This window comes from Ostrea edulis, chromosome 3, assembly GCF_947568905.1.
Source record: "Ostrea edulis chromosome 3, xbOstEdul1.1, whole genome shotgun sequence".
NCBI classification, from domain to species: Eukaryota; Metazoa; Mollusca; class Bivalvia; order Ostreida; family Ostreidae; genus Ostrea; species Ostrea edulis.
The window spans coordinates 27,204,196-27,232,052 of record NC_079166.1 but is presented as its reverse complement, the minus strand read 5'-3'; the positions used below and the strand labels follow the sequence as shown (position 1 = coordinate 27,232,052).

At 35.6% G+C, this 27,857-nt stretch overlaps 1 protein-coding gene and 1 long non-coding RNA gene across 7 annotated transcripts; one reads left to right on the top strand and one right to left on the bottom strand.

Moving 5' to 3' along the window:
• LOC125673488 (putative ferric-chelate reductase 1) lies at positions 1 to 27,857 on the top strand. 6 transcript variants are annotated; one of them, XM_048910075.2, is made up of 20 exons: positions 1 to 679; positions 3,427 to 3,502; positions 6,783 to 6,991; positions 9,555 to 9,682; positions 11,232 to 11,323; positions 11,948 to 12,182; positions 14,823 to 14,918; positions 15,667 to 15,817; positions 16,129 to 16,229; positions 16,742 to 16,933; positions 17,671 to 17,766; positions 19,014 to 19,164; positions 21,691 to 21,804; positions 22,540 to 22,655; positions 22,793 to 22,879; positions 23,663 to 23,743; positions 23,896 to 23,995; positions 24,135 to 24,281; positions 27,044 to 27,117; positions 27,362 to 27,857. In XM_048910075.2, exons 3-20 carry the CDS (start codon positions 6,796 to 6,798, stop codon positions 27,452 to 27,454), a joined length of 2,250 nt encoding a protein of 749 aa, XP_048766032.2. In that variant the 5' UTR covers positions 1 to 679; positions 3,427 to 3,502; positions 6,783 to 6,795; the 3' UTR covers positions 27,455 to 27,857. The 6 variants fall into 6 exon arrangements, with proteins under 6 accessions (XP_048766032.2, XP_048766030.2, XP_048766031.2 ...); XM_048910073.2 differs by having other exon boundaries at positions 6,742 to 6,991; XM_048910074.2 differs by having other exon boundaries at positions 1,845 to 3,502.
• On the bottom strand, positions 15,743 to 18,362 carry LOC125673534 (uncharacterized). Its single transcript, XR_007369575.2, has 4 exons — positions 18,246 to 18,362; positions 18,067 to 18,120; positions 17,872 to 17,930; positions 15,743 to 15,873 (listed from the first exon to the last, which is right to left on the bottom strand). It is a non-coding gene; the product is annotated as an uncharacterized LOC125673534 (long non-coding RNA).

Here is a 27,857-nt window from a genome sequence, read left to right as displayed (position 1 = left end):
ATGTAAATATAATCTAACACTGAGATGTATGTATCGATCAGCTGATTATGTAAGGTAGGATTAGGGGGGCGGGGTGATATAACCTTTTGAGGATTGATTAGATAGTTCGTACATTTCGTAAGGTTCACAATTATATATTTGTCAGAGAACCCAGCAAGCTGTATCTACGTATTTGTGTTGCTGAATCATGTCTGCATATAATCTTTTTTTTATTGTGGTATTTGTTTAAAAGCGCGAAGTGCTTCTCTACTTAACAACAAAGGCATGGCGACGAGAAGGATTTTTTGTTTTTGTTTTTAGATGTAATACTAATTTGTTATCATCAAGAGAGCACTAGACACAGTGTTAGCAGAGTTTTCTCTTTGCCTAGAGAGGCAGCCAAATATTCTATAACGTTAGTAAATCATGTGACTAAATGTAAAGAGGAGTGAATTGTATCTTGGGGAAAAAGAAAGTAAGAAAAACCAGAAAGAAAACTAAACACACACAAAACCCCACCAACAGCGATACAGGTGTAACGGGAAGGGAGAAAGTGCAACGGACCAGACCGGGATTCGAACCCGGGCCCCCTGAATCTCTAGTCAGGTACTCTACCAACTGAGCTAACTGGCCACCGGCGATCGATCCCGGCTGACCGCTACACAGGAATAGATCTGTGGATTAACATTTGCATAATACGGTATGCTCTATTGTAAAACCAACAAAACAAATGAGTATTTTGATATTTTCATTGATTTTCTGAATGTTAAGTTGCATTTACAAAGAGTCACGATAGAGAGGGATGTAGGCGGTAACGGGTGGGTGTATGCTCCACTAAGTGATGCCCAGTTCATTAGAATACTGACGACTGTTTACACATATCTTACTCCATTAAGTATGTGGTACCCAGTTCATTAGAATACTAACGATCTGTTTACATGTGTTTTACGCAGTTCCTGTGGTCTTGATGGTACTAAGATAGGCATCGTTTTCATGAAGCCGATAAAAAAAAAAATTACACACATATCACATTTCCATTTATTCTAATATTTAGGTGATAATCATGTAACAATTTAAAAGCATTCCAATCGATTATTTATTTATATATATATATATATAAAGCACTAAATAATCACAACTAGGTACTGAAAATTTTCGCCCCAGCCCGGGGTCGAACCAGCGACGTACGGCACCCACCGCCTAGCAAGATTGTTAAACCAGTGCGTAAGTCCACTCGGCCACAACGACTTCCATAAAAAGGAAGCTTTGTTATGCTCCTAAAGCGCTACTTATACACACTGATGCAATCCCACACAGTCGCTGTGTCATTCAGTGTTTAAGATATTTTATAAGGAGAGTGGATCTCTCGATGCAATTGTATAGAATATTTAATATAAAGCACAAACAAACAATTATAACACCCAACCTTACGTTTACCCCTAGGATCTAAACGATACATGTGAAAATCAATTAATTAATATATAAAGCACTAAATAATCACAACTAGGTACTGAAAATTTTCGCCCCAGCCCGGGGTCGAACCAGCGACGTACGGCACCCACCGCCTAGCAAGATTGTCAAACCAGTGCTAGGCGGTGGGTGCCGTACGTCGCTGGTTCGACCCCGGGCTGGGGCGAAAATTTTCAGTACCTAGTTGTGATTATTTAGTGCTTTATATATTAATTAATTGATTTTCACATGTATCGTTTAGATCCTAGGGGTAAACGTAAGGTTGGGTGTTATAATTGTTTGTTTGTGCTTTATATATATATATATATATATATATATATATATATATATATATATATATATATAGCAATTATATAATGTTTCACGTACATTTATGTTTCCTCTTCATATTTCAGATTTTGTACGTACATATATTAATTCAGGCATCATTTAAATGGCTTACTGTTGCAAGTCTTTCTTTTCCTAAGTACAGTCTATCGCGTAATCTTGATATCGAAAATATTCAGCATATTTTTTTTGGAAAAAAAAAAGTTTGAAATTTTAGCATTTTATATTTTCGTGTATTTTCATTTCGTGATTCATGACTGGATAGATTTTTTTAATGGATAATCAAGTTCTGTGAATCTATAAACAACAAATAATTTGTTTGTGTATTGTTTATAGGAGTTATGAGATTGATCACTGGTCGTTATCTTTGCCTTTCATTGATCACTGTTCGTTATCTTCACATTTCATATTGCTCACGGCGGTTGTAACCGGTCGACAGAGAATGTTTACTCCTCCTAGGCACTTTATCCCACCTCTGGTGTGTCCAGCGGTCCGTGTTTACCCAACTCTTTATTTTGTATTCTTTATGTGAGTTATGAGAAACTCAAGAATACGATATATCCTTTTGCAACGGTATATTGAATACATTAGCACACATACCGGCATATTGAATGGAATGTATTAGCACACCGGCATATTGAATAGAGCATGTTAGTATACCGACATATTGAAATAGAACACGTTAGCACATCGGCATATTGAATGGAACGTATTAACACACCGACATATTGAAATAGAACACGTTAACACACCGGCATATTGAAATAGAAAACGTTAGCACACCGGCATATTGAATAGAGCATGTTATCACACCGGCATATTGAAATAGAAAACGCTAGCACACCGGCATATTGAAATAGAACGCATTAGCACCCCGTCATATTGAGATAGATAACGTTAGCACACCGGCATATTGAATGGAATACATTAGCACGCCAAAATATTGAACAGAGCACGTTAGCACATAGACATATTGAAATAGAACATGTTAACACACTGGTATAATGAATAAAAACCGTTAGCATACCGACATATTGAAATAGAACACGTTAACACACCGATATAATGAATAGAAACCGTTAGCATACCGACATATTGAAATAGAACACGTTATTATACCGGTATATTGAATAGAGCATGTTATCGATCATTGAAATATATGCTGGACTAAAGGTATGTCATCTCATATACTTTCAAAAACTGAAAAACATTTCTTCTGTTTACACTTTAATTCTTTCAATTGCACTTTAATTATGAGGTGGAAGGATTATGGATTTTTCAATTAGTAAAAATTTAAAACGGAGTGAAAGTAAAAATTAGCCAGTATTTCGAATCAGACGAATTTTTTACAACGTATACTTATCATGAGCGGTTACCTTTATCAACACACTAAAAGTCCATAAATTCATCGCGGGCACGTTCCGTTGTAACGAAGAGTTGTTCCGGCCAGCGACATATCTTTCCGGCGTAAGTAGTTTATCTGTAACGTTGTTGACTTGAAGGAATCACGGGCCTCAGTGAATCTAAATATGGGAATTAATAAATATTGTACACCGTAAATCAATTTTAAATGAGGCTTTGTTAACAAGGCACTGTTATTTACCTCCGTTGTCACTCTGAGAAGGACAAACAATACCATATTGCACTTAGTATGCCTGCTGGAAGGACCGAAGCTTACTGGTACAGGATTTACTCTGGATGTTCAAGTCTGCAGTCGCTGAAAAGGGTAGGCAAAGCGTTTTGTTTTATTTTAAATCTGTAAATAATTAAAAAAAACCACAACCTGATACAACATTGTAGTAAGAGCTATCTTGATTATTGTGTCTATTAAATGCGAAATTGTTTTTTTGTGTTTGATGTGCTTTCACCAGTGATGGCTAGTGGTGAGGGCGTATGTTTCAGGGGAGGTCCCGAATTCGATTCTCGATCCGGCGCCACGTCATATTGTGTCGTTTATCATAGGTAGTGTCTTCTCCTTTGCCAAGCGTTAGAAATGAAAATCAAGTCTTTTTTATTAGACTTTTAAAATTGTATAAAGATAGGCGTTGGTACGATAAAGAAAAACGTTTCTGCTATTGCCTTCAGCACCACGTATAGGTCAAAATTTGTGTCACTTTACCCAAAGTTGGCGACGTCTCTATGTGAGTGAAAACCACTCAAATGGAAATGGCACCAAAAAAAAAAAAAAAAAAAACAAACAAAAAAAGCCAAAGAAAAAAAACCAAAACAACCCCCAACCCCCACCAAATGGGTAATATAATTAGCATGTTTTATGCATTCTAAGCAATATGTCCCCACTGGAACCAATAGACGTTATCATTCACCACCTGTGATAGGATGAGATCCACCCCCAACCGTTCTTATTTGACAATAAAGTATTATTTTCACATCTTAGTTACGTAATTCAGAGAGTACACGGATTAGAGATATTTCAAGGGCGGAACAATGTGTACTTGATTAAGTATGTATGTGTTTCAACATTTTTTCCAAAAATAAATAGATAAATATATTTAAACTAGATGCTGTGATCAGATAGTAATACCCACACGCAAATGCTTGCTTTTAAATACACTTATCGTTGTGGTTGTGTAACTAGCAAAGAAGCCACAATAGTTATTTTATAATTTATTGGAATATACATGATCCATAACATGAAATACTCATTTGAGAATATATGGCCTCTGGAAGGAATAAATTACCTCTGCATTGACAGAAATATATATTCTTAGTGCACATACAATGTATCAACTTTGATTATTCTGTTCAACAAGTGCCCCTGGGTCATCCCCTTATTCTTATATGATTACTCAAATATTTTCAATAAAAGAAAAGACCCCCCCCCCCCCAAAAAAAAAACCACCCAAACAAACCCTATATCATATTTATTCTTGCTGCTTATGTCAAAATACATAGAGTATTCTGTTGGGGAAGTGTCCTGGGGTCATCCCAAACCCCATTTCAGAATTGTTGAACAAATATTTAAAACAATTGAGGTCCTGACACCTAACCAAATATATCCCTGCTGCACACATGAAGATGCATTGAGCATCTGATGGGCAATTGCCCCGGGTCATCCCAATCCCTGTCATTTTTTGATTGTTCAAATATCTTTGAAATGGTCGAGATTCCAACCCTTAAAGCAAATATATTCTTGTTGCACATGACACAATGACACAACAGGGCTTTAATTGTTCATCTTTTCCAACCCCATTTGCCCCTCAAGGTGAAAAAGGAAATATAATGCACATTTAAAGGACACCACTTATCCTCTTTGTCGGGGCCTCCTTCGTGGCGAAGTGGTTAGAGCATCGCGCTCAAAATCAAAAGGCCTCACACCTCTGGTCGACGCGGGTTCAAATCTCGATCGCCCCGTAAGTGAGAAAGTTTCCCAGATACTGCAAAAAATGTAAGAGGAAGTCTGGCAACACGGATATTCTTTTAAAAACTGTCGTTTTCAACCCCCAATTAGCTCCCGGGGTGAAAAAGAAAACTTCAAAACGCCATTGCATATCTATAGGACAACACCGATTATCTTCTAAAAGATAATTCGGGCACTCTGTAAAGGGAATTCTAGTAACAAGGACTATGTTTTACAAAAGAACTTGCGACTTAATTAACTAAAAATGTTATAGAAGTGTACATGACACATTATTTACATAATGCCACCAATCGTCTTTTAAAGGATGATTTGACTATTGCATAAAATGTATTCGGAGTTCTGAGAATCGAATGTTTTTGTTAAAGAAAATAATTAAAAAAAAAAACATCGTTTTTTACCCCCATCTTTCCCCAGGGTACAATGAAACCTTATTGCACATCTACAGGACACCATCTATCATATTCCGAAAGATTAATTGGTTACTGCTTAAAATAAAGGAGGGGGTTTAGGAAGAAGAAAGTGTGACAGACAGACAGACGAACGGACCAGGGTAACAACAATATTCCAGAACTTTCTTTAGAAAGAGCGGCTATAAGACAGAAAATCAGTGAAGTAAATGTAAAAAGAGCCCCACCTCTTGGCACAAGGATTAATTCAGGGTAATAAATGAAAAGTCATACATGAAGATGGGAGAACAATTTTCCGGAAAAAGTCACATTGTTATATCCAGTTTCAAGATTCTCCTCAAACTTTGACTAACAATTTGTACTTCCTCTGTGACATTATGGATATTGCTTGAAAAATGGATATATTTGAGAATTAACCGAGAATGTCTTAGTGTCGTTTATTGTTTTATTACATGTAACTGACGATAATGTGTTTGGATAAAATTGTGCTGCGTCATTGTTGTGTATACAAACAAGGCTTTATCTAAATGCGTTATCATCGTTCTCGCAGCGAACTTCTAATTTATGTCCTAGATATATTTAGTGAAAGTACAGAATGTTCTAAATAATGCTTTAAAAGATTTAACAATTCTGCTTTTTACCTAAAAAAATCTAATAATATCAGCCGGTAATATGGTGCATATATATAAACCAACACAGGCTTGAGATTGAAAAGAATATCGCACGAGGAGAGACACTTTTGATAAGAAACACATCAAATTTAAGTTCGTGCAGTCGGATGTGCACTGATATCGACAAAACGTAATAAGGTATATATAATTGAGGTATATGAAAGGCACTTGCTACAATCAAATTTTTCTACCTCTTTTTGAAGAGTTCCAACTCTTACATTTTTACAATTTTTGACAAAATTTGGTGGAAAGTGTCGTTCCTGTTGAGCATCCACTGATATTTAATTATCAACATGACGAACGTAAAACAAGTTTTGTAATCAATGTGTTTTAAGAGTTCAATCGATTACAGAGTGTGTCTCTATAAGGGTTATCTCTGAAAACAAATACCCAGTAAACAATAACAATTTGATCAACGTGACTTACTTCAATTTATAATGTTGCTAGTTTCACATGCTATGCGTATCTACTCAAATCTAAACAACAGAGAAGTGCAATTTGTTTGTAGGACGTGCCCTTAAAATGAATGCTGGCGTTTTCTGTCAATAGTAACTTCCCCAGGATGTCTCTGAATGTTCTGCTGGTGGTGATGTGGGCTTGTATATGGCGGTCCTTGGCGTTCCCAACGGGGTCACCCGGCTGTAGATCTAGCGGGGCTCCGACTAATGATAATGACTTCGTGCCGAGTCATGGAACCAGCGAAGACGGAAATCTACCCTACTTTGTTAATGCATCAAGATCCGGGAATGACTGGACAGGTCTGATTATTAGTTATATTTCAACTGTATCCGTACATAAACTACATTGTTGTCTGATTAACAATTACATGAATGCTCTCCAGCTTTATTAGAATACAAAATACTTTCTTTGAAGAAATCTGTTTTCTCAGCCCCACAGCTTTACTATTTTTCTTGTCAGTGATTAACAACAGAATAAATATTGTTGGTTAAAAATTGTCATTTATCATTAAGGATTGTAGAAGTTGAAAACTTATTTACAACCCCTATGATAAGGGGATCCCCGAGTATCAAAACTACAACTCAGACAACCTAAACAAGAATGATAGTGGGATCTCCCTAATATTGTTGATATCCCTAATATTGTTTTTATTATAAATCTTGTTAAACACAATCGTCATGAAATAGAAAAAAATAGGATGCCACATGTATTTGATACATCGCAAAATGTTTGTCTGATAAAAAAGGGAAAGTAATGACAAAAAAATTAGAAGTCTTTTTTTGAGAATGAAATAAAGCATTTTTATCGAACGGTGGATGATAAAAGATCCCTCAATTCATGTATGTAGGAGAATGATCACTGTTCGTTATCTTCACCTTTCCTCTATTTGGTGATTTTTTGGTGTGAAAATTCAAACATACACTGTATCAAGAACATGTTACAGAGGACCCAACCTGTAGATTTGTAATATTGTTCATTGTTTTAAAGTAAAGTTTTAATTTCTACAGTGATGGGGATTTATGAAAAGAAAAAAAAGTGTTTTAATTAGGCTACAATGGGTTATATTTGACCTTTTTGTACTTACAACTCACTTTAAAATGATTTATTCGCATAAAATAGTTCCCCCTCCCCCCCCTGTTATTATCAACATTACATAAGCAATATAAATCAATATTAATTCAATATATACCCAGTGTTTTTTTTAACAAAACAGATAAAAAAGTTTGATATTTGAATACTGAAAATAGCTGATAACCTTTTGCATTTACATTTGGAAAGATTAATCATAAAGAAGTTGAGAAAAGTTAATTCTAGGAATATTGTCAGTGTTAAACATTTGCACATTTGTTACAATCTCTTACCTTAGAATATTAGATGTAACTGAAATAAATGGGACTGTATATAAATGTCTGGAATGACCAATAAAACCTGCATATGTATAATTCCAAATTCCTGTAAATTAATATGGAAGCCTTTAAAGAGACACTGGAGATCATTTTCCACATTTTAATGGAGTGTGTTTAAAAAAAGCACGTATTGATAAAATGATAAAAATCATATCGATACTGATAATTTTGAACAATATGGATCAATTCGCTCTCAACTGCGCTTTGAAGATCGTCCGGAATTCAAAGGTTTCTTCATGCTCACTCGGACTTTTGAATGCTTATTTACATTACGTGATTTTGAATGACAGCAAAGGTGTTGTGTTAAAAAGTATTTAAATTATTTTGAATACCAACTTAAGGGGTTCACATTCGCCTTTAAAGTATGAAATTAGTCCCTGCTTCTTATATTATAAAAAATTAAAAGAAAGTGTCTTCGCGGCTAGTCCCTATTGCAGATTTAGAAGGGGCCAGGACCCCCCTCCCCCCGTTTTCGCCACAAATTGTAGGTAAAACTCCAGATTTAACACCCAAAATGGTTGCGTACTATGGCTAATATTTGACTTTCACATCCTCCCTTTGGAAAACCTAAATCCACCACTTAGTCCTGGCGTGCGTTTCTTCTAGCTCTTTGTTTTCCAACAGTCATACTGATCCCAAAGTATAGTTCATGTACGACTTTTATCTCATTATAATTTTACCTCTTTTCTCGCATAATCTGAAAATTCTGGATCTATCCACTACACTTTCTCTCACTGGATGACATGCTGCACTGTTTACCGTCTATGCGCATGCGTCTGAAGACCGAAAAGAGGAGACTCGATGTGATTTGAATAGGCCATCAAAACGTATTCATGTTTACGTAAAAAAGAGCATTTTAAAATTTAGATAAGTGTTATTTTCGCAAATGCATACATTTAACAATACAACAAAAATTGAGAAAACGCTGGGAAAATTGTCATTTCATGATTTTTGCGGAAAATGAGCTGTGGTGTCTCGTTAAGAATCGGTTGCTCTGATTGCAAAAATTATCAACCAAATGATGAATTTACAACATTTGAATCAGTCCCAAGTCTCAACTACTTGAATCATAAATCAAAAGTATTAAATACATGTCTAGGAGTAAACCTAATGGCAAAAACAACAAAAAAAAAAAAAAAAAAAAAAACAAAAAAAAAACAACAAAAAACCAAACAACAACCCCCCTCCCTGAAAATCTTTAAACAAATTAAAGAAGTTAACTTCTTATTTTCTTAGTACAACCGAGCAGGATGCTATTCTTATTTCATTGGTCAAATAGTTTATACATTTTTATTTACTTAAACATATCCGGTTGAAGATTTTTATGATAAATGTAATCGTCAAAGAGTTTGAAAAAGACTATATTTTGTGGCACAAAGATTGTTTAATCAAAAAGCATTTGTATTTTTTAATTAATGTTGACGAATGAAAAATGTTTTGGTTAAAATTCCAACAGTGATGGTTTGGGCCGAAAATAGCTATTTCAAAGGATTCCTCTTACGAGTTTTGCCGATATTTCCTTCTAACACAGTGGCAGGAAGTTACGTCACAATGCCTTCCGATACCAGAAACTGCTCGGATACGGTATGCATCCAATACTTATCTTGATTGCTAAATGTACGGTATTATAACATTTTAAGACTACAGATTTTTTTAGGATCCAAGTCAGACATAAAGATCCAATAGATCTAGTTATCTGTGTGTCGACTTTTACTCTGCCTACATTTTGATTCAATGGATATAAGTCAACATAACAATCTAATGGGACGTTGATGATATTTTTTATATGAATAACATTTCATTGAGCTTTGGTGTGTTTCATCACACAAATTATTGTCAGTGCTCATTTCAGTATTTTGTTGTCGATTTCTTTCTAACGTATCTAATTTTTTGACATGTGGATAATGGCAATTTTATCACGTATCATCATGATATACACATTACGTTTGCAAAATAATTTTCCTTAAATGAACCTAGTAAATATCAAATCAGTTCATTTGTGTGAACTTTCTAAAAGGTCAAGCTATCCTCTATGATTCACACATCCTCCAAATATAAATATAAGAAGAAAAGAAAACTGCAAAACGTTCAGGTGAATATGAACTTGGTTGGTCACGTGACCAAATTTGATTTAATTAATGCGTGACCAAGTTCATATCACAGTGATTTTTTTTTCAAACGGTGTTCTTTATTTCATAAGTAATAACAAACATAATTGATTATGATGTCTAACGAAAAGATTACCTGATATTATTACCTTGATAATTTACGTCAAGGTCAAATGTTTCGTATCGTATCTGCTATTCGCAGCCAGTATTTTGGTAACTATGATAAATGACGGTACCATACGTGTATACATGCATGTACCCTCGACATTGATATGTGTCAAATATAGGATAGGTTCAATGTTATTTCAATATCAAAACTTCTGTTAAAAAAGCAAGATAATACATCTTTTCTACATATTTATGGCACGCCAAATTCACAAAAATGAGCTAAACATAGTTTCACAGTTGATAAACTAGGTTTATCGACTGTAAACTATAGTTTACGGACTGTAAACTATAGTTAACGACGTTAATCTATATTTCACATCTGTAAACCATAGTTAACAGATAATCTATGTTTCACAAGCGTAAACTATAATTAACAATGAAAACAATCATTAGCGATTGCAAAACATAATATCTGATAAATACGGTTTCACGATTGTAAACTACGGTTTACAAGTCTGATAAATATAGTATCACAATTTGTGAAACTAGGATTAACAATTGTGAACTATAGTTAACGAATGTAAATTATAGTTTACAAATGTGAATCTGTATTTATCAGCAAAATCTATTGTTAACGTTTATTTAAAGACAGATAAACTATAGTTTACAACCGTTAAATATAGTTTTACGGATGAAAACTATAGTTAACGAATCGTTAACTACAGTTTACAGTTCGTAAACTATAGTTTACAGTCGATAAACCTAGTTTATCAACTGTGAAACTATGTTTAGCTCATTTTTGTGAAATTGGCGTGCCATACATATTGCTTAGATTTTGTTCATTACTGTTCATTACACATTACCTCTCGTCTTTTAGTCCATCCTTTATAAATGTACATGGTGACTGTTTTTTTAAGGATGCTACACACACGAGCGCCGACGCCAATCACACGTCCCTCACTTTTGTATGGAGGCAGAGTAGCACAATGACTGGCGACGTGTATTTTAAGTAAGTCTGATCTCTAACCGAGAAGTTCGATAACTGTCTGTGGAATTATTTGGCCTATTCTTTCTTCCACGATATCTTGAAAATCATAAAGCGGAACACCTCTCACTCAATTGTTCACTTTTTCTCAGTTACCCCCTCTCTTTCTCTGTCCCCCCTTCCTTCACTCACTCACATATCAGCTCCCTCCCTTATTTGCTCTACCTCTAATTTACTCGTACACTCATTCAGACTCTCGCAATTTCCCCCTTCCTCACTCACTCACACATTCACTCGTTCCCTCCGTCGTTCGTTCACTCATTTCTTTGGTCCATCTCTCCTTCCTTCACTTACACACACACACTCTCCTCTCATTTTTTCGCTCACTCCCTCTTATTCTTTCGCTCACTTCCTCTTATTCTTTCGCTCACTCCCTCTTATTCTTTCGCTCACTCCCTCTTATTCTTTCGCTCACTTCCTCTCCCTCTCGCATTTTTTCGCTCACTCGCTTGCTCCTGTTCTCCTTCATTCTCTCACTCCTTTTCTCACCCACTTATTAACATACACAAAACCACTCACACTCCACCCTCCCCAAAGAGATGAATTATATCACATTCTTTGCTGAATAACTAAAGAACTTCATTGCAGGGCTACAATAGTCCACACCAAATCAACTGACTACAAAATTACAACATCATTGCCTATCGTTCAGGACCCGGAATGTAATTCTACTAAAGGCTGTCTGTCTGAATGTGACAATGGTACCTGTCGCTATCAGGTCACATGGAAAAGAAACGGCGATCTCGTGAGATTTGAATTTCAGGAGATTCTGGAGTCCGGAAATAAGTACCAAGCAATAGGATTTTCCAGTGATAGAACAATGGTATATCTCTCAAACATTCTTTCGTCCTTTCATTCTCTCTATGTACCATCTTCAATTCTTAAGTTAATTAAGCGATATTTTTCTGATCCACACATTCAGAATCATTCTGAATACCTCGTAAACAAATTAAGTAAATGAACGATAGTACTGTGAAAAAAAATACGATTTTGTTTGAAATCAATATAATTTTTCATTTACAGTAAATTACACCCCCCCCCCCCCAAAAAAAAAAACCTCCCCAAAAATACCCCCAACAAACAAACCCAAACCCAGAAACTAAAATAAATAAAACATGAATAATATCAAGATTTGTAAGTTTAATATACTTAAAGTCCGTGGTAAATCAGACCCCCGTGTCTTTTTATACATTGAGTTATTCGTCAATGTACGAGTATGTGCCGTCTGTAAGACTTTGATACGTATCCATTCCGTAATGCTGCCTGGCTGATCTTTCTTCACGCAATCTGTTATAACCCGCCACACGTTTTCTAATGGAACTACATTCGGCAAGGTGGCGACCATTTCATGCTGGTCATGTGACTCTGTGTGACCCAGCTTGTTGCTGAAATGTAGGGCAGATCGTGTACTTTTCACATAATTTGTTTGATTTCCACAACGTCTCATCTAAAATTTCACAATATCTAAAGCGGAAATAGTTTTATTCATAGAATATATAAATACTTGATTTGTACATTCTATGTAATTGCTAATTCTAATTTACCGGTCGCGGCAGCTCAGTGGTAGAGCCTTCGCTTTATAACCGGGAGGTCGGTCGTGAGTTCGAGCCCTGCCCATGCCATGACGAAATGTTAAATATCAGAATAGGCAGTGATTGATCTTTCGCCAAACGCTTGGCATTTAGAAGTGAATATCACGGGTCTTTCGGATATGACCTTATAAACGGAGGTCCCGTGTTGCGGCAAGCGTTGGCACGATAAAAAAAACCTCACTACTACGACCTTTCGCGTTAAGCAAAGATCTAAATCTACGGTATTTGTACTTCAGTACATCACCTACAGCTGGTGACGTCTCCATTTCAGTGAAAGATTCACGACGGGACGTAAAATAATCAATCTATCAACAAACATTCTGTTCAGTGGTACAATGCCAGGACAAGACCATAAACTGAGAATAGACTTAAGTCTAAATTTCAAATCCAGCTAACTTTTGAAATAATTTTCATAAACAAATAAATCTTTGATTTTTTTTTTAGAAACCTGCAATTTTTTTTAAACATCTGTGCTAAATATAAATCTTAATATATAAGCAATCGAAATTTTGACTTAAGTCTATTCTCAGTTTATGATCTTGGGGCCAGGTTAATTTCGAGCCACTCAGGTGAGCTATTACTACCGTGTATTGGTCTGCACCCGTCTTGCGTTAACAATTGCAATCTTTTAAATTTCTTGATAACTACCTTTCCAATTAATTCTAAATTTGGTTGGAAACATCTTTGGGGCAAAGGGGGCATATACTGTAAATGCCATGACTCCTACACCCTCAGGGTCTTTGGGGCGAAGCAGAATCTGTCAAAAGTTGACAAATTTTCAAAAATCATCTGGTCTACAACCGCAGATCTGTTAGATAACTAAATGAATATTCTTGTAGAACAGGAAAGCCTTTAGCAAAATTGTAATTTTCATGATCACAGGGGTAGAGGCTCTGACTCAAGGGCAGGACCAAACTTGCGTTTTAGTATTCATGTGTAAAACATGCTATTGATACTAAATTGAAATCAAATAAATATGTGAAAGGAGCAAATAGTCTTTTACCTTTGTAAATTTCATGATTCCAAGGATAGGGGTTTTGAAGCCAAATTACAATAGTGATTACTAGCATTGTCGGTATCATTTGAAAGACTTGTTTCTTTTCTTTTGCTGATACCTTTTAAGAACTGAATTCACATCTAGGAATAGCCAAAAGGGGTGTACCAAGGTAATGCATTTACAACCCAATGGTTCTGACTGTAGGGTGGGTCCAAGATAGTCCCATAAAGTTAATATACACTAACATGTTCCTGCATTATTTATATTCTTTCATCAGCACAATTTGTCCAAACGAACGATGGAATATGCCACATGTACGTTTCTCGCTGTATGTGAATGATAAAAAACCTTCACTGGCCGTCAAACACAGCGTAGTAACAAGCCGGGGTACATAACTTAGTCTTACTCCTAAGTGTGGTCACTTAGACGAGTTCATCCTTGGACTTCAACAACGCCGTTATTTCTGTTGTATTCCATTTGACAAAATGTTTGAGATTACTACCTACAGGAGACACTTTAGATTGTAACCTACACTAGTCAATAAGTGGCAGTATATATGGTAAACCGGGTAGAAGTCTAGTCAGACTAGTGCAAACACACTCTGTAAGAGGACTTCACTTCATGCAATGCATCTCGGACATGGATCTCGTCTGAACTATCATTTGGTTACTTGCTATTTTATCTCCTGACCTAATCAACTCACAAGTAATGGTACACATAAATGTAAATTTATCTACTAAAACAGCCAGTTGTGACGCTATCTGAATCTGGAGGTTTTTACATCAGCACGGTCAATTTCTTACCAGACAGGGCTTTCTCTGTCCAAACGGTCACCATTTTAGTTGTCTATTCTAACTCTTTGAATCTATTTCAGGGTGACGATAGTGTGATGGTGTGTAAATCTAACGGTGGAGCAGTGTCTTTTGAATTAGGTTACAATTCCGGGAAGTCGTACTCTGCCTTAGCAAATGTTCGTATACCAAAAATTCAATCAGAATAGTTAATGCTTTCTCTTAATTTTCTTTCAGCAATATGTTTTTCTATAGGAATACTGAACATTTTCTTGTATGATGTTATTTTATTCGATTGCTAAATACATACATGCATCATTTTCATTGCGGAAATTATAAGATTAATTACTGTTCGTTATTTTCATCTTTCCATTTTGCGCATTTAATTGGATTCAGAAAAAATAAAACATTTATTATTTTAAGGTGAAATTTTCAAAGTTACGAAAAATATTGCTGGGTAGTTTGTTACACCACAAGGATCGCGTTTCTTCGTAGGAATTAAGCAAAATTACTATATGTATATATACCATTTATTGATGTTAAAGGAAATGTCTTTCACTTTTGATGCGTCCCGTGTGGATTCGGGTTAGAATTGGTTCTTAGTACCCGTTTTGTTGTCGAAAGAGGCGACTAAATGGGGCGGACTTTCAGATAAACCGTAAAATCCGAGGCCCTCTGTCACAGCAGGTGTGGCACAATGAACAGGACGTTAAACAATATGCAACTAACCAACGCTTTTGATGCACAATATACAGAGAAAATGATGGACAAAGGAAATAAATCTAAAAAAAAAAGTTGTTGCATTTTGAAGTTTTGTCAAAGAGTATAATCACCTGTCATTTTTGGTCGCAATATGATAAACTTCTTTCACGGTCAATATATATTGTTTTTGCTTAATTAAGTTCAATATATGAAATCTATTTGTAGTCAACCAACACGGGGGTAGACGTCATAGAAACGTCACAGACAGATAACGTGATAAAGTGTGTCGTTCAGCGAACCATCAACACCACTCACGCTGAAGTCTTCAATTTGTCTCAGCCATGGTATCTTCTTCATGCCATGGGATCCGTCACTGGTATGTTTATCATCTCTTAGTAGGAGTGATTTCACGATTTATTTCACGCAAGGTACCTGTATAATGAAAATGAATATCTCCAGAATTAGAAGAATTATGGAATATTTGTGGAGAACTGAAGTCAATTTTGAAACATCATTTTCCCATGAGACAAAGATATAAAGTGTCGTTACGAATGTATTAAGACATTGGATGAGTGAAACAAATTAGCATTATTTCAAATAACAATTGAATAATTAGCTTCAGCCTTGGTTTTTACTGAAGTAAAGTAAAGCAGGGGTAGCTTGAATCCATATTCAAATTTGTTATAGGTGGCTTTGTGGGTTATCATCATACCAGAACTGCATCTATAACGGAAGTAGACTTTTTGACTACAGAGTCTGCGCAACCACCAGTGACGTCTACAACTCCGGTAATCTACGCTTACAGTTACTGTAGCTTTCTAAATTAAGAAGTTATGTTGTTTGAATTCAATGTATGTTACACAAAACAGACTAACGTTTCTACAAATATTGACATAATTCTGTGTAAATAGTGTAATGGACAGAGAAACTAGAAATTGTCCTCAACAGGTTATTTTCACAATTTCTTGCCTAAGCCCATACTTATACAGAACTAAAATTAACGATTTTAAAGTTCGTTTTGTATAGACGTTAATGTTGAGCTATGTTTTCTCCTATTTTGATTTTACAGTTAAAGCTTACGCTGTACTGTCATATTGTAATTTGTTTTAATTCATTGGGTGGGTGTACATACATAAATTACAATATGACAACAGCTGTAGATTGAAAAAAAAAATACGATGTGACACTACGGTGAAAATAACAATATAGCAGAAGCGAAGAAGAATTGAATAATATATGTAATTCTAGTTGCTGTTCACAGACTGTTATAGACTTAACATGGCTGTATTTTTCACTGAAGCCTACTACTTCCGGTATTTCCCCGGATCCGGAATGTGGGTCTAGCAAAGGATGTCAATTCAGCTGTAATGGCGGGGCGTGTTCATACTTAATCACGTGGCAGAAGCGTGATGATCTCGTGAGATTTGAATTGATGGAAATGTCGTCAGGAAGCCAGTATCAAGCAATTGCGTTTTCGAGCGATAGGAAAATGGTGAGCAAATGAAAGCAGTGTATCTCAATGTATACTTTCTCCATGGTTTCTATCGTAACAGTAAAATTTGATTGGAATCAAGACATTACAAATACTGATTATGAAGAAAGTTTTATGCAATTCAAATGGAAGAGGGCGCAGAGTTTAAGATGTGCGGATTCTTCATTGACAATAATTAACGTAAGTTAAGATATTCAGGATGAGCTACGGGAATACATACTCCTCAATGAAAGATGGAAACTCATTTAGTAACTTTTATGCTGTCAGTGATTTTAAACCTCCCAGAGATTAACAACGAGTCTTTGTCCTGTAAATGAGTGCAATACGACCTTTTGGATTTGGTTTCTCCCTAGTCTGTTCCCCGCCCCCGCCACTCTTTGATCACTCAAAACGAGTGATCAAAGAGTGGCGGGGGCGGAGAACAGACTAGTATCTCCCCAGGATTTCGCCAAAGCACATTTATTCTTTTGAATATTTTAGGAAGTTCCATTTGACAAATTGCCTTTTGCAGAAATTCTATTTATAACTTGACGCCATTATGGCTAAACTACATGTATTACCGTACACACAGCCGTGAATAGATTACAGATGTAACCAATTGCGATATCATCTGGATGTGAAATCTACTTTTTCAACATCACTCCTGACTGTACATTGTATATCAATTATATGAAGGGCGTTCTTTATCCAGACTTTTATCCTTTTCGTTGTTTATTTTACATTTGAATCTATTTCAGGGTGACGACAGTGTGATGGCGTGTAAATCTAACAGTGGAGCAGTGTCTTTTGAATTAGGTTACAATTCCGGGAAGTCGTATTCTGCCTTAGCAAATGTGCGTATAAGATATGTCGACAGAATTAGTAATTCGTCCTTGTAATTTTCTTGAATAACATGTTAGGCCGTTACACTGATTTTGACTTTGGATTACTCAGTTTACCTGATCAAGATAATGGGTTCATGGCGGGATTACTGGTCGACAGGGGATGCCTACTCATCCTAGCAAACAATGAAGCAAATGTCGATTGTAAAAAGTAAAAGTAATTGAATGGCAGGGTAAATTCCGTTGCACTAAATTTTATTTAGTGATTTTAGTGAATCTTGCTAAGTTGTTGATAGCTAACTTTAGTTTTACCTTAAAATGTACCTCCCTGATTGCGGATTTGAAGGTCTTGCCAAAGCACGAAAACTGCAAAACGTGGTTTTCAACAAATATATTATACTATTGTTATTCAGAAATCGAAATAATGAAATTCCGAAGTGTGAAGCCGTTCTATATACATACTGAGTTTGAGTATGGCTTATTCCTATTACCTGATCAAGATATTGAGTTTACGGCGAATGTGACCGGCCAACAGGCGTATACCCTTCCAAGGTACCTGGTTCCACCTCTGGTGTTTCCACAGCCCTTGTTTGCCATACTGTAAATGTGTATTATTCAATGGATTGATGATCAATATACATTATAATGAAAGGTGAAGATAACGAACAGTGATCAATCTCATAACTCCTATAAGCAATACAAAATAGATAGTTGGGCAAACACGGACCCCTGGATACACTAGAAGTGGGAGCAGGTGCCTAGGAGTAAGCATCCCCTGTTGACAAACTAGATCGTTGTAACGACCATATAATTTGCAATATGTCTTAAAACTCTCTATTTTATATTCCTTTAAGAAGTTATGAGATTGATCACTGTTCGTTATCTTCACATTTTGTTAGAAATCTGTAGAAAATACAATGAATGATGACAACTTCATATTGTGTCGAAAGGCATATCAATCGTTATACAAAAATACATTTATAATGTGGTCTGTTAAGACTTCAGTGCAGTGTAAATTAGAAGAAAGGGAGTTAACTCAGGAAAGCATAGTCCAATCCATCATGACTATAGGAGCGGGCGACCTGGGTTATCTACAAACTTTGAGATGCTTCTGTATCACGCGTTTTACAACAACGTTGTATATACTTAATATCATATTCAAGAAACCCTTTTTAAAAACCGGAATGTTGCTCAAACTGTACACTTTATAAATATTTATTAAATATGCATGTTTTAAAACCCATAAACTGATCTTCTAGTTAGCAGGGACTGGCGTCAATGTTATAGAAACATCACAGATCAGTGGCAGAGCAAGGTGTGTAGTAGAACGAACTATCAACAGCACTAACCTGCAGGTGTTCAGTCTGACCAGGAACTGGTTCCTCCTGAGAGCATCGGGAAATCTCGTAGGTAAAATCACTTTACAGTTACGGCAGTTCTAACTTCAAATCACCCAGAAAAGGATCATGAAGGAGGCATGTAATTAAGTGATGCAAATCTGATTTTGTATCTGAAGTGCAAATCAAGTAGACATAGTATATCATGTAGAAAATATAATGATGAAAGAAAACCTGCTAAAAATATTTTTTTTTAATTTTTTTCCCTCTTTCACATTTTTTTTTAACCTCTTTTCCTTCTTTCTTTAGCACAATTGTGCAAGCTTGACGCTTTGAATGAGTAAATATTTGTTCAATGGTTATTCCACTGGCCTTAAATTATCATGTATTTGTCACTCAATGCTGTCTTGTTGGACTTTTATGTAAGCATGTTCCAGTTTTGAAAGGGTTTGCAAAGGACTACATTTTTTTGGCGGACGAAGTTTCAAATCAAAAAGTTAGAAATCTGCACGATTTTACCTTTTCCGTTTCATTTAATGTAATGTGTCAAAATTATTTCCTCTATGCATGTATTTCAGTTTTGAAATTTATAATACAAATAGCAGATACTTGGAACTGCTCAAAATGTTTTAAAATGCGTTGATTTGGCTGATTTATTGTTTCTTTACAGAGCTCGGTTCTTAAAACATTTGTGTTAATTAACCCAAAATTTCGCATAAAAATTTAGATTCCTGACCATTCTACCACAGTTATTGTAGAGATCAAAGAAATACCGCGTCCATCATTCTCCAATATATGCCGATTAATCAAAAGATTAGCAGAACATTGATACATATTAAACTTCCATAAGGAAAAATAGGTATATGGTTCTAAAATGTAACTGTAATCTTATTAAAACCTTATCGGATTCATGTCTTTGATCTGCTTAGACGTTATGTATTAAGATCGGTCTTCCGCAATCGTAGCTAATGTTTTCACACTTGTTTTGCATATACAATCAGAAAAATCGATAACTGATAATTTCATTTCACTATGTTTGTAAAACTTTATCAATGTATATAACAAACAATTATATATACATGTAACTGGATGCTATTTGGCGTTCACCAAAAAGCAATCATCTTTGTTCTGAGATCAATACACGAGTAAACAAATATGACAATACACAGGGAATTTGATCGTCTTCCACGTGTATGTAGTTTTGTTACGCTGTGTATTCATAGCAGATCAGATAATTGCATGGCATCACTCAACTGATTCGATACGCAAGAGCTTGTTCTGCGTATGGACAGTTTTAAAATCGAGGCAGGCTACTGACAAAGAAGTTGATGATGCAGTAGTTTAAACAGTCTCGTTTAAAGTCAGCATTTTGCAAATTTCATGGTCGTTTTAACATCTGGTTTACCAATACAACCTATCATTGCGTCAAATGCTGTGTGACGTGTTTCATACCGATTGTTAAGCCGTTCTTAGCACACTGATTTTGACTGCGGATAACTCCGTTTAGTGATCAAGATGTAGGGCTCACGACGGGTGTGACCGGTCGAGAGGGGATGCTTACTCGTCCTAGGCACCTGATCCCACTTCTAGTATGTCGAGTGGTCTGTGTTTGTACAACTCTCTATTTTGTATTGCTTATAGGAGTTATGAAATCGATCATTGTTCATTATCTTAACATTTCATTGATATTATCCGTCAACATTAAACTAAATACTTGAAATTTTTTTCAAAATAGTAGACCTTACAATCACGCATTTTTCGTCAGCATGTATTGTTTCGAGAGCTTGTAAAGCTGCTCTGGGGTCACAAAGTGACGTAATTGATAGGAAAATGATCCATTGTATATTTTTGCTACGCATTAGAATTGAAATAAGTTCTTGTTGTCACGGATGATGCAGGAAAAGCTCCTATGTCTCATACTGTTATTTGAAATACAAAAGCTGACGCTTCGGCTGTTATATATCGAGCCCGAGGAGGTTATGCCGCAACACCGGCAAATCAACGTTCGTTATTTCTTAGATAAGTATAACATTTGATAGATAACACCAACGTTTCATGTTCCGCCTCAAATTTTGAGACAAGACTTTGCAACTTGATTGTGTACAGATTTTAAAACTGACAATACTCACAGACTGTTTTTTCTCAAATTTATGATTACTATGTAATGAATGTTCGAACATTTCAAGTCCAAAGAGGTCATAATTCATTTTCCATCTTCTAGGATTAAGTGTTTTATTATTAGAAGATATAGATGGATTAGTTCTGACATAATAACTTAATGTTTTAAGGTATTTTGTCGTTGTTATAATTCCCTTTCGATATAGGAATTAAAAACAAAAGTTAAAAAGAATTGACAATGTTGCACACCTCAGGTGTGAACCTCTTTCAGAAAATGAACACATGATTACAAAGGATTGGGAACTCACTTACTTGTAAATATATTCATCAAAATGACAAGAGATACATAATCTTGTTTTTAGCAATTATGCATCTCTCCAGAGTTATTTTATTTTCTATCATGAGCAGAAAAGGTAGTCAAATATAAATACGATTTGAATTGTTTTTAGTTGTAGAAATTTTTTGCTTAAATTTGATACAGGCGACAGCGTTGCGATCCATAGTACAAAAGCAGCCAGCACTGCGCAGGTCGACTTTCTATCGGCATCCATCGTCACGGCGGAGACTAATGATCAGCTCATGGCCAAACTACATGGTATTAATTAGCTATGAGATTTCACCATGATATTGTATCAAACTGTACCTGCCATCATAACCGTCACAACGCTTATATTTTATAAGGATTTGGTAGAGCGTATTGCCATCAACGATACAATATCCTTTGTTTATAATTGATTCGAGTAAGATAATTTTTTATGAAGTCTTTGAACCCAGCAATTATCCGCTTTTTCTGGTCTTGACGTGTTATATTTTCTGATTAGTTATGGATTTTCATAACACTACATTTAAGGTCTTCGTTCTACAAAGGATATAATGTGATGCTCATTAGAAGTTGTAATATTTCTATTAATTGTGGTTAGCAGATTAAATTTTCGTATTACGCGAAATGATGCCAAGGTGTTTCGCATTAAAGCCTTTAATTTTCACCATCTTAGAGTGAAACTCATTTCAAAACGTTACTTTTATAAAAAAAAATGTTTTTTCTATGAAAGATATTGAATGATACACATGTCATTCAAGATTTTGGTTTTTGCACCCGGCCCATCGGGCATATACATTGTATGTAACCAATTTGAAATTTATGGTATGCGTTAAAACATCATACGGTTGTTCTTGATCCTTACAATATGAGTAATGGTATAATTATTATTTCATATGAGATTGATCACTGTTCGTTATCTTCACCTTGCATATGACTGAGTAAATTCAGAAATATAAATTATGCGATACAATCTCTCCGTAAATACATTGTTCTTTTGATTTCCGCCAGGATGTTTCATGATGATAGCATGGGTGATGTTCTCCAGCATAGGGATTGTTACAGCAAGGTACTTCAAGGACGGATGGAGTGGAAAGACTCTCGTTGGACAGAAAGTCTGGTTCCAGGTACTAAAAACAGAGTATTTATTAGATGCTCATCGCTGGTTATAAGTATATCGCAACTATTCTATATCAGCTGTATTGAAATTTTATCCTCGAAAAGGGCCTGTTATTAAGCTAATTATTGTAATTGTCTTTTCCAGATCCACCGCACCAGTATGGTTCTAGTCTTTCTTTTTACAGTTTCTGCTTTTGTGATAATATTCGTGGATGTCGGAGAATACAGAGAGGTTTGTATCATTTTAATTCATACCGATGAATCATTATTTCATTTCTAAAAAACAACAACAACAACAACAACAACAACAACAACAACAACCCCAAAAAACCAAACAAACAAACAAACAAACAAAAACAAACCACAACTCAACATATTTTGTTTTTACGTAATACTGTACCTGCAACGTTAGATGCCCAAGCTGCAAAGGGAACACAACCTTGTCTATAGAATGATCAGATATAAATAACTATTTTATTACCTAATGAATATGAGTAGTGCTTGAATTTTGTCAAAGGAACGTTTAAGTTTAAGGCATTTGCTACCAAATCTATTAGGCATTCAAATCATTTGTTGAAAAATTAGAAATTGTAGATGTGAATGATAGATGTATATAATGATAGATTTTCAATAATATAACCTTCCATCCTTTTCTAAAAATGACAACCGCTTCAGATGATGTTCTGATTCGCTCAGTATACTATCAACACATTCAACGACGTTTTGATTTTTCACGTCCTTGTTTTCAAGAAGATTAACCATATCTCCTCGAAGCTCTTGAAATTCTACTCTAGCTGTCATGTTTGTTGTCGTCTGTACATCAGTGTATAAATTCCAAATGAATACCGTGTTTTTCGTTGCCGGTCCAACAGACAGACGGTCAAAATTCAGCGAATATTGACCAGTGGTCAATTAGATCAGATGAACACACAACACAAACAATCTAAACAGTACAATACAATAAAACAACAAAATATGTCACATTAGGTAATACTAGCATCTATTTGTTTTTCAGGTAGTGGTTTCCGACGGAAAAGATTATCTTCGATATCACCCTATCCTGGGGATAGTGGTCATGGCTCTAACACTTATCAATGTAAGAAATCGGGTTTTTCCAAGCACCATTTTGAAACAGCTGAACATTCAGAGTAAAGATACACGTACCAATTCACTATTTAGATTTTCATGTTTGATCATTAATCACTATCTAGATTTTTATGATTGGTCTTTGATCTTTATCTTTTCCAGCCAATAATGTCTTTGTTCAGATGTGCGCCCACTGATAAAAAGCGGATCATATTCAATGTTGCCCACTTTATAGTTGGCACCGGTGCACATTTACTGGCAGGTAAAAGAACCAATCACTCAACTAACCAATCTGTCGAATAAAGTGGATTCTCATTGTCGTAATCCGATTCAGCAACGTGGATTTTGCTTTAAGATCCAATCAACAAATGATTGTAATCGTTGACATTAATCTATTTCAGCCATCACAATTCTATTTGGATTGAATATAGACAGACTCAATATACCAACAGATGCTTCTTACGTCATGTATGCTTATATGGCCGTATTCGTTTTCATCGAGATTGCATTTCAGCTGCAAGCAGTATATGAAAAAAGTTTAAATTCTAGTAAGTTAAGACAATTATTTACAATCACTGTTGTTACTTTAGTAACTTTCTAATTATACCCCACGGAACAAGGTTGCGGAGAGTATGTTTTTGACCCGTCAGACAGTCCGTCACTCCCTTTCTTGTCAGAGCAACTCCTCTGAGACCGCTCTACAGAATTTCGTGAAACTTTGTAGTTAATACGCACATACTGTATAAATGTACATATTCCCAGGAAATTATAATTTGATAATCTTCCTGGGAGTTATGTACCTTTTCAACTTTGAATTTCGAACTCATCTGTCCTGTTCTTGTCAGCGCAACTCCTCTGAGGCCGCTCAACAGAATTTCGTGAAACTTTGTAGTTAATAGGGACATACTGTGTTAATATACTGTGTAGATATGCATATTCCGAGGTATTTCTGAATTGATAATCTTTTTAGGAGTTGTACCCCCTTTGAACTTAGAATTTCGAGCACTTCTGTCATGTTTTATGCAGTAATGAAAGATGAAGATAACGAACAGTGATCAATCTCGTAACTGCTATAAGCAATACAAAATAGAATGTTGAGCAAACACGGGCCCCTAGATATACCAGAGGTGGAATCAGGTGCCTAGGAGGAGTAAGCATCCCCTGTCGACCGGTCACACCCGCCGTGAGCCCTATATCTTGATCAGCTAAACGGAGTAATCCGTAGTCAAAATCAGTGTGCCAAGAATGAAATAACAATTAGTATGAAACACGTTAGATAGCATTTGACCCAATGATAGATTGTATGGACGAACTAGATCGTTATAACGACCGTATAATTTGCGAAATGCTGATTTTAAACGAGACTGTTGAAACCAATGTACCATCAATTTGTTTGTCAGCAGCCTGTCTTGATTTAAAAACTGGTAACACGTAGAGCAAGCTCTTGCGTATCGAATCAGTTGAGAGACGTAAACACCATATCAGTGGCGGATTTCCCTAAAATTTCAGAATGTAAACGATAGAAGAAGCAAATAATTTCTTCCACTCTCGGAGAAATAAATGACAAAATATTTTTATTTATTGAATTATTTTTATTGGGAGAACTTACATTCCCCCCCCCCCCCCCAAACCCTTAAAATTTGCGTCATTCTATTAATTACCTTATCAAAAATGATAGAATTAAAGTAGTTAAAATTACTGCATAGGAGACATTTCTGGTACTATAAAATTTGCCCCCTGGACCCACTGGGGGCCTCAAGGCCGCCCCCTGACCCCCTGCCTCAAAATGTTGCGCCCCCCTAATTGCAATTCCTGGATCCACCCCTGCATATGCAGATGATAATGGGATATTTAAGCTGATGCTAATGGGTTTCAACAGTCTCGTTTAAAGAAAGCAATTCGCAAATGATCTAGTTTGCCCATATAACCAATGGGTCAAATGCTGTCTGATAATTGCGTCATGCCAATTGTTAGTCCGTTAACCTCATCAAGATATAGGGCTCATGGCGAGTGTAACTGCTCGACAGGGGATGCTTACTCCTCCTAGGGACCTGATCCCACTGGTATATTCAGGGGCCTGTGTTTGTCAAACTCTTAATTTTGTATTCTTGATAAGAGTTGACATCAAAATCGCCCAAAGTTGTGTCGATGACATCACGGACAATTACTTTATTTATGTGTTATATTGTTTCACGTACTTTCTCCAATAAAATGACTTTCATTTATCCTGCTGGTTTCCATATACTTATGGTATTGTTCAAATTATATTGTCAATAATGACATATCATAATGTTGACGTCGTACTTTATAGGAATGAATATTTTTCTTTTACAATTTCTAGTTTCTGTATTCCTTGAAATGTTTAAAGAAACAAGAATTAAGCAAGCTCAGATGCCCCACGATCCAACATTGCTTGACAATGCCCCACATAATGAATGGTAATGCTGTCCATGCTATGCTCTCCATTGTCAACTTCCCATATTTATGTAACAATATTTCATTATGACCTGTATATGGTGTTTATACATGTATATCTCAACTGATTCGCTACGCAAGAGCTTGTTCTGTGTATGGTCGGTTTTTAAATCTAGGCAGGCTATTGACAAACAAGTTGCTGTTGCAGGGGTTCCAACAGTCTCGTTTATAGTCAGCATTACGCAAATTCTATGGTATTTATAACGATCTAATTTGCCGATACAACCTATCATTGGATTAAATGCTGTCTGCCGTATTTCGAATTTCCAAAATTTCGGCTTAAGCATCACTGAAGGGACATTATTTGTCGAAATGTGCATCTGGTGCATCAAAGTTGGTTCCGTATAAATTTTACATTTGGTCGGATATGAACTCCTTATTGACGAGCTTTAGAAGGTACACTGTATTCGTTATTGGATTGAATGCTGTCTGACGTGTTTCATGCCAATTGTTAGGCCATTCCTTACATACTGATTTTAGACTAAGTATTACTCAGTCTATCAGATCAAAATTTAGGGATCACGGCGGGCGTGACCGGTCAACAAGAGATGCTTACTCCTCCTTTACACCCGATTCCACCACTGGTGTGTGCAGAGTTCCGTGTTTAACCTACTCTAAAATTTGCATTTGTGAGATTTAAGAAATTACTGTTTGCATTCTTCATTCTTTCATTAAAAATTATTTCATTCTTTGAAAATAAACAAGCCAATTATGTGATATCCACTCAATGTTAATGGCGACAATCAGTTTCAATAATATGTATAACAGAATGTCAGGAGACAATTGATTTGTTAGTTGTGTGCATATAATGATATATTACCCCCTATTTCTCTAGGTACCGATGTTGCAATCGAGATGAAAGACGCTGACGATAAAAACGAGACGGGCATTCAGTTTGAAAAACGACCAGTATGTACAGAATATCTTTCTGAAAATTCTAATGATTTTTCTCTCTCTCGATTATACAAGGTAATTACGGATACAGATTTAGCTGTACAGGTCTAGATAAATACACGTATACAACTGACATTGTCTGTTTTCGTTTTTTTTTTTATATATAAAAGTACATGACCAGTTAATGATTGTGTGTTTGATGAATTTAATCTTTGTTTTATTTTATATCATTATGTGTGTATAATTTGATTTATTTTAGGTTATACGGAAGGAAGTATTTCTCTACTTTCACATTCTGCTGATGGTGGCGCTCTGTGTGGCTATGATAGTCATTGTAATGACCGCCGACTGACAGTACATGCGACTCAAATTGGCCGTGAGATTATATATCTAAGACAAGAGAAAATACCGTAACAGTTATGGAATAATTACCAGGTGGCAGAGAACAAAATTACGAGCGTTTGTCATAAATATATTCTAGTAATTTTGTAATCAGGCTGTTCCATTATTTGTTTGTTTACATACATAATGTGCAACATGATGTATACTAATTTTATCAATGATGTATGTATGTAAAGTCAAAGAAACCATTCTATATTGAATTCCTTTTCTTGGTATTTCGTTTTGAGACCATGATTGGTTGCTCTTTTGAATTTTTCTTCGGTGTATTATCAAAATATGAACATTCAGGTGTAGAACATTTCTATACCCATGTATTTTGTGGACACCAATAAACGAAGGGTGCATTTTACAAA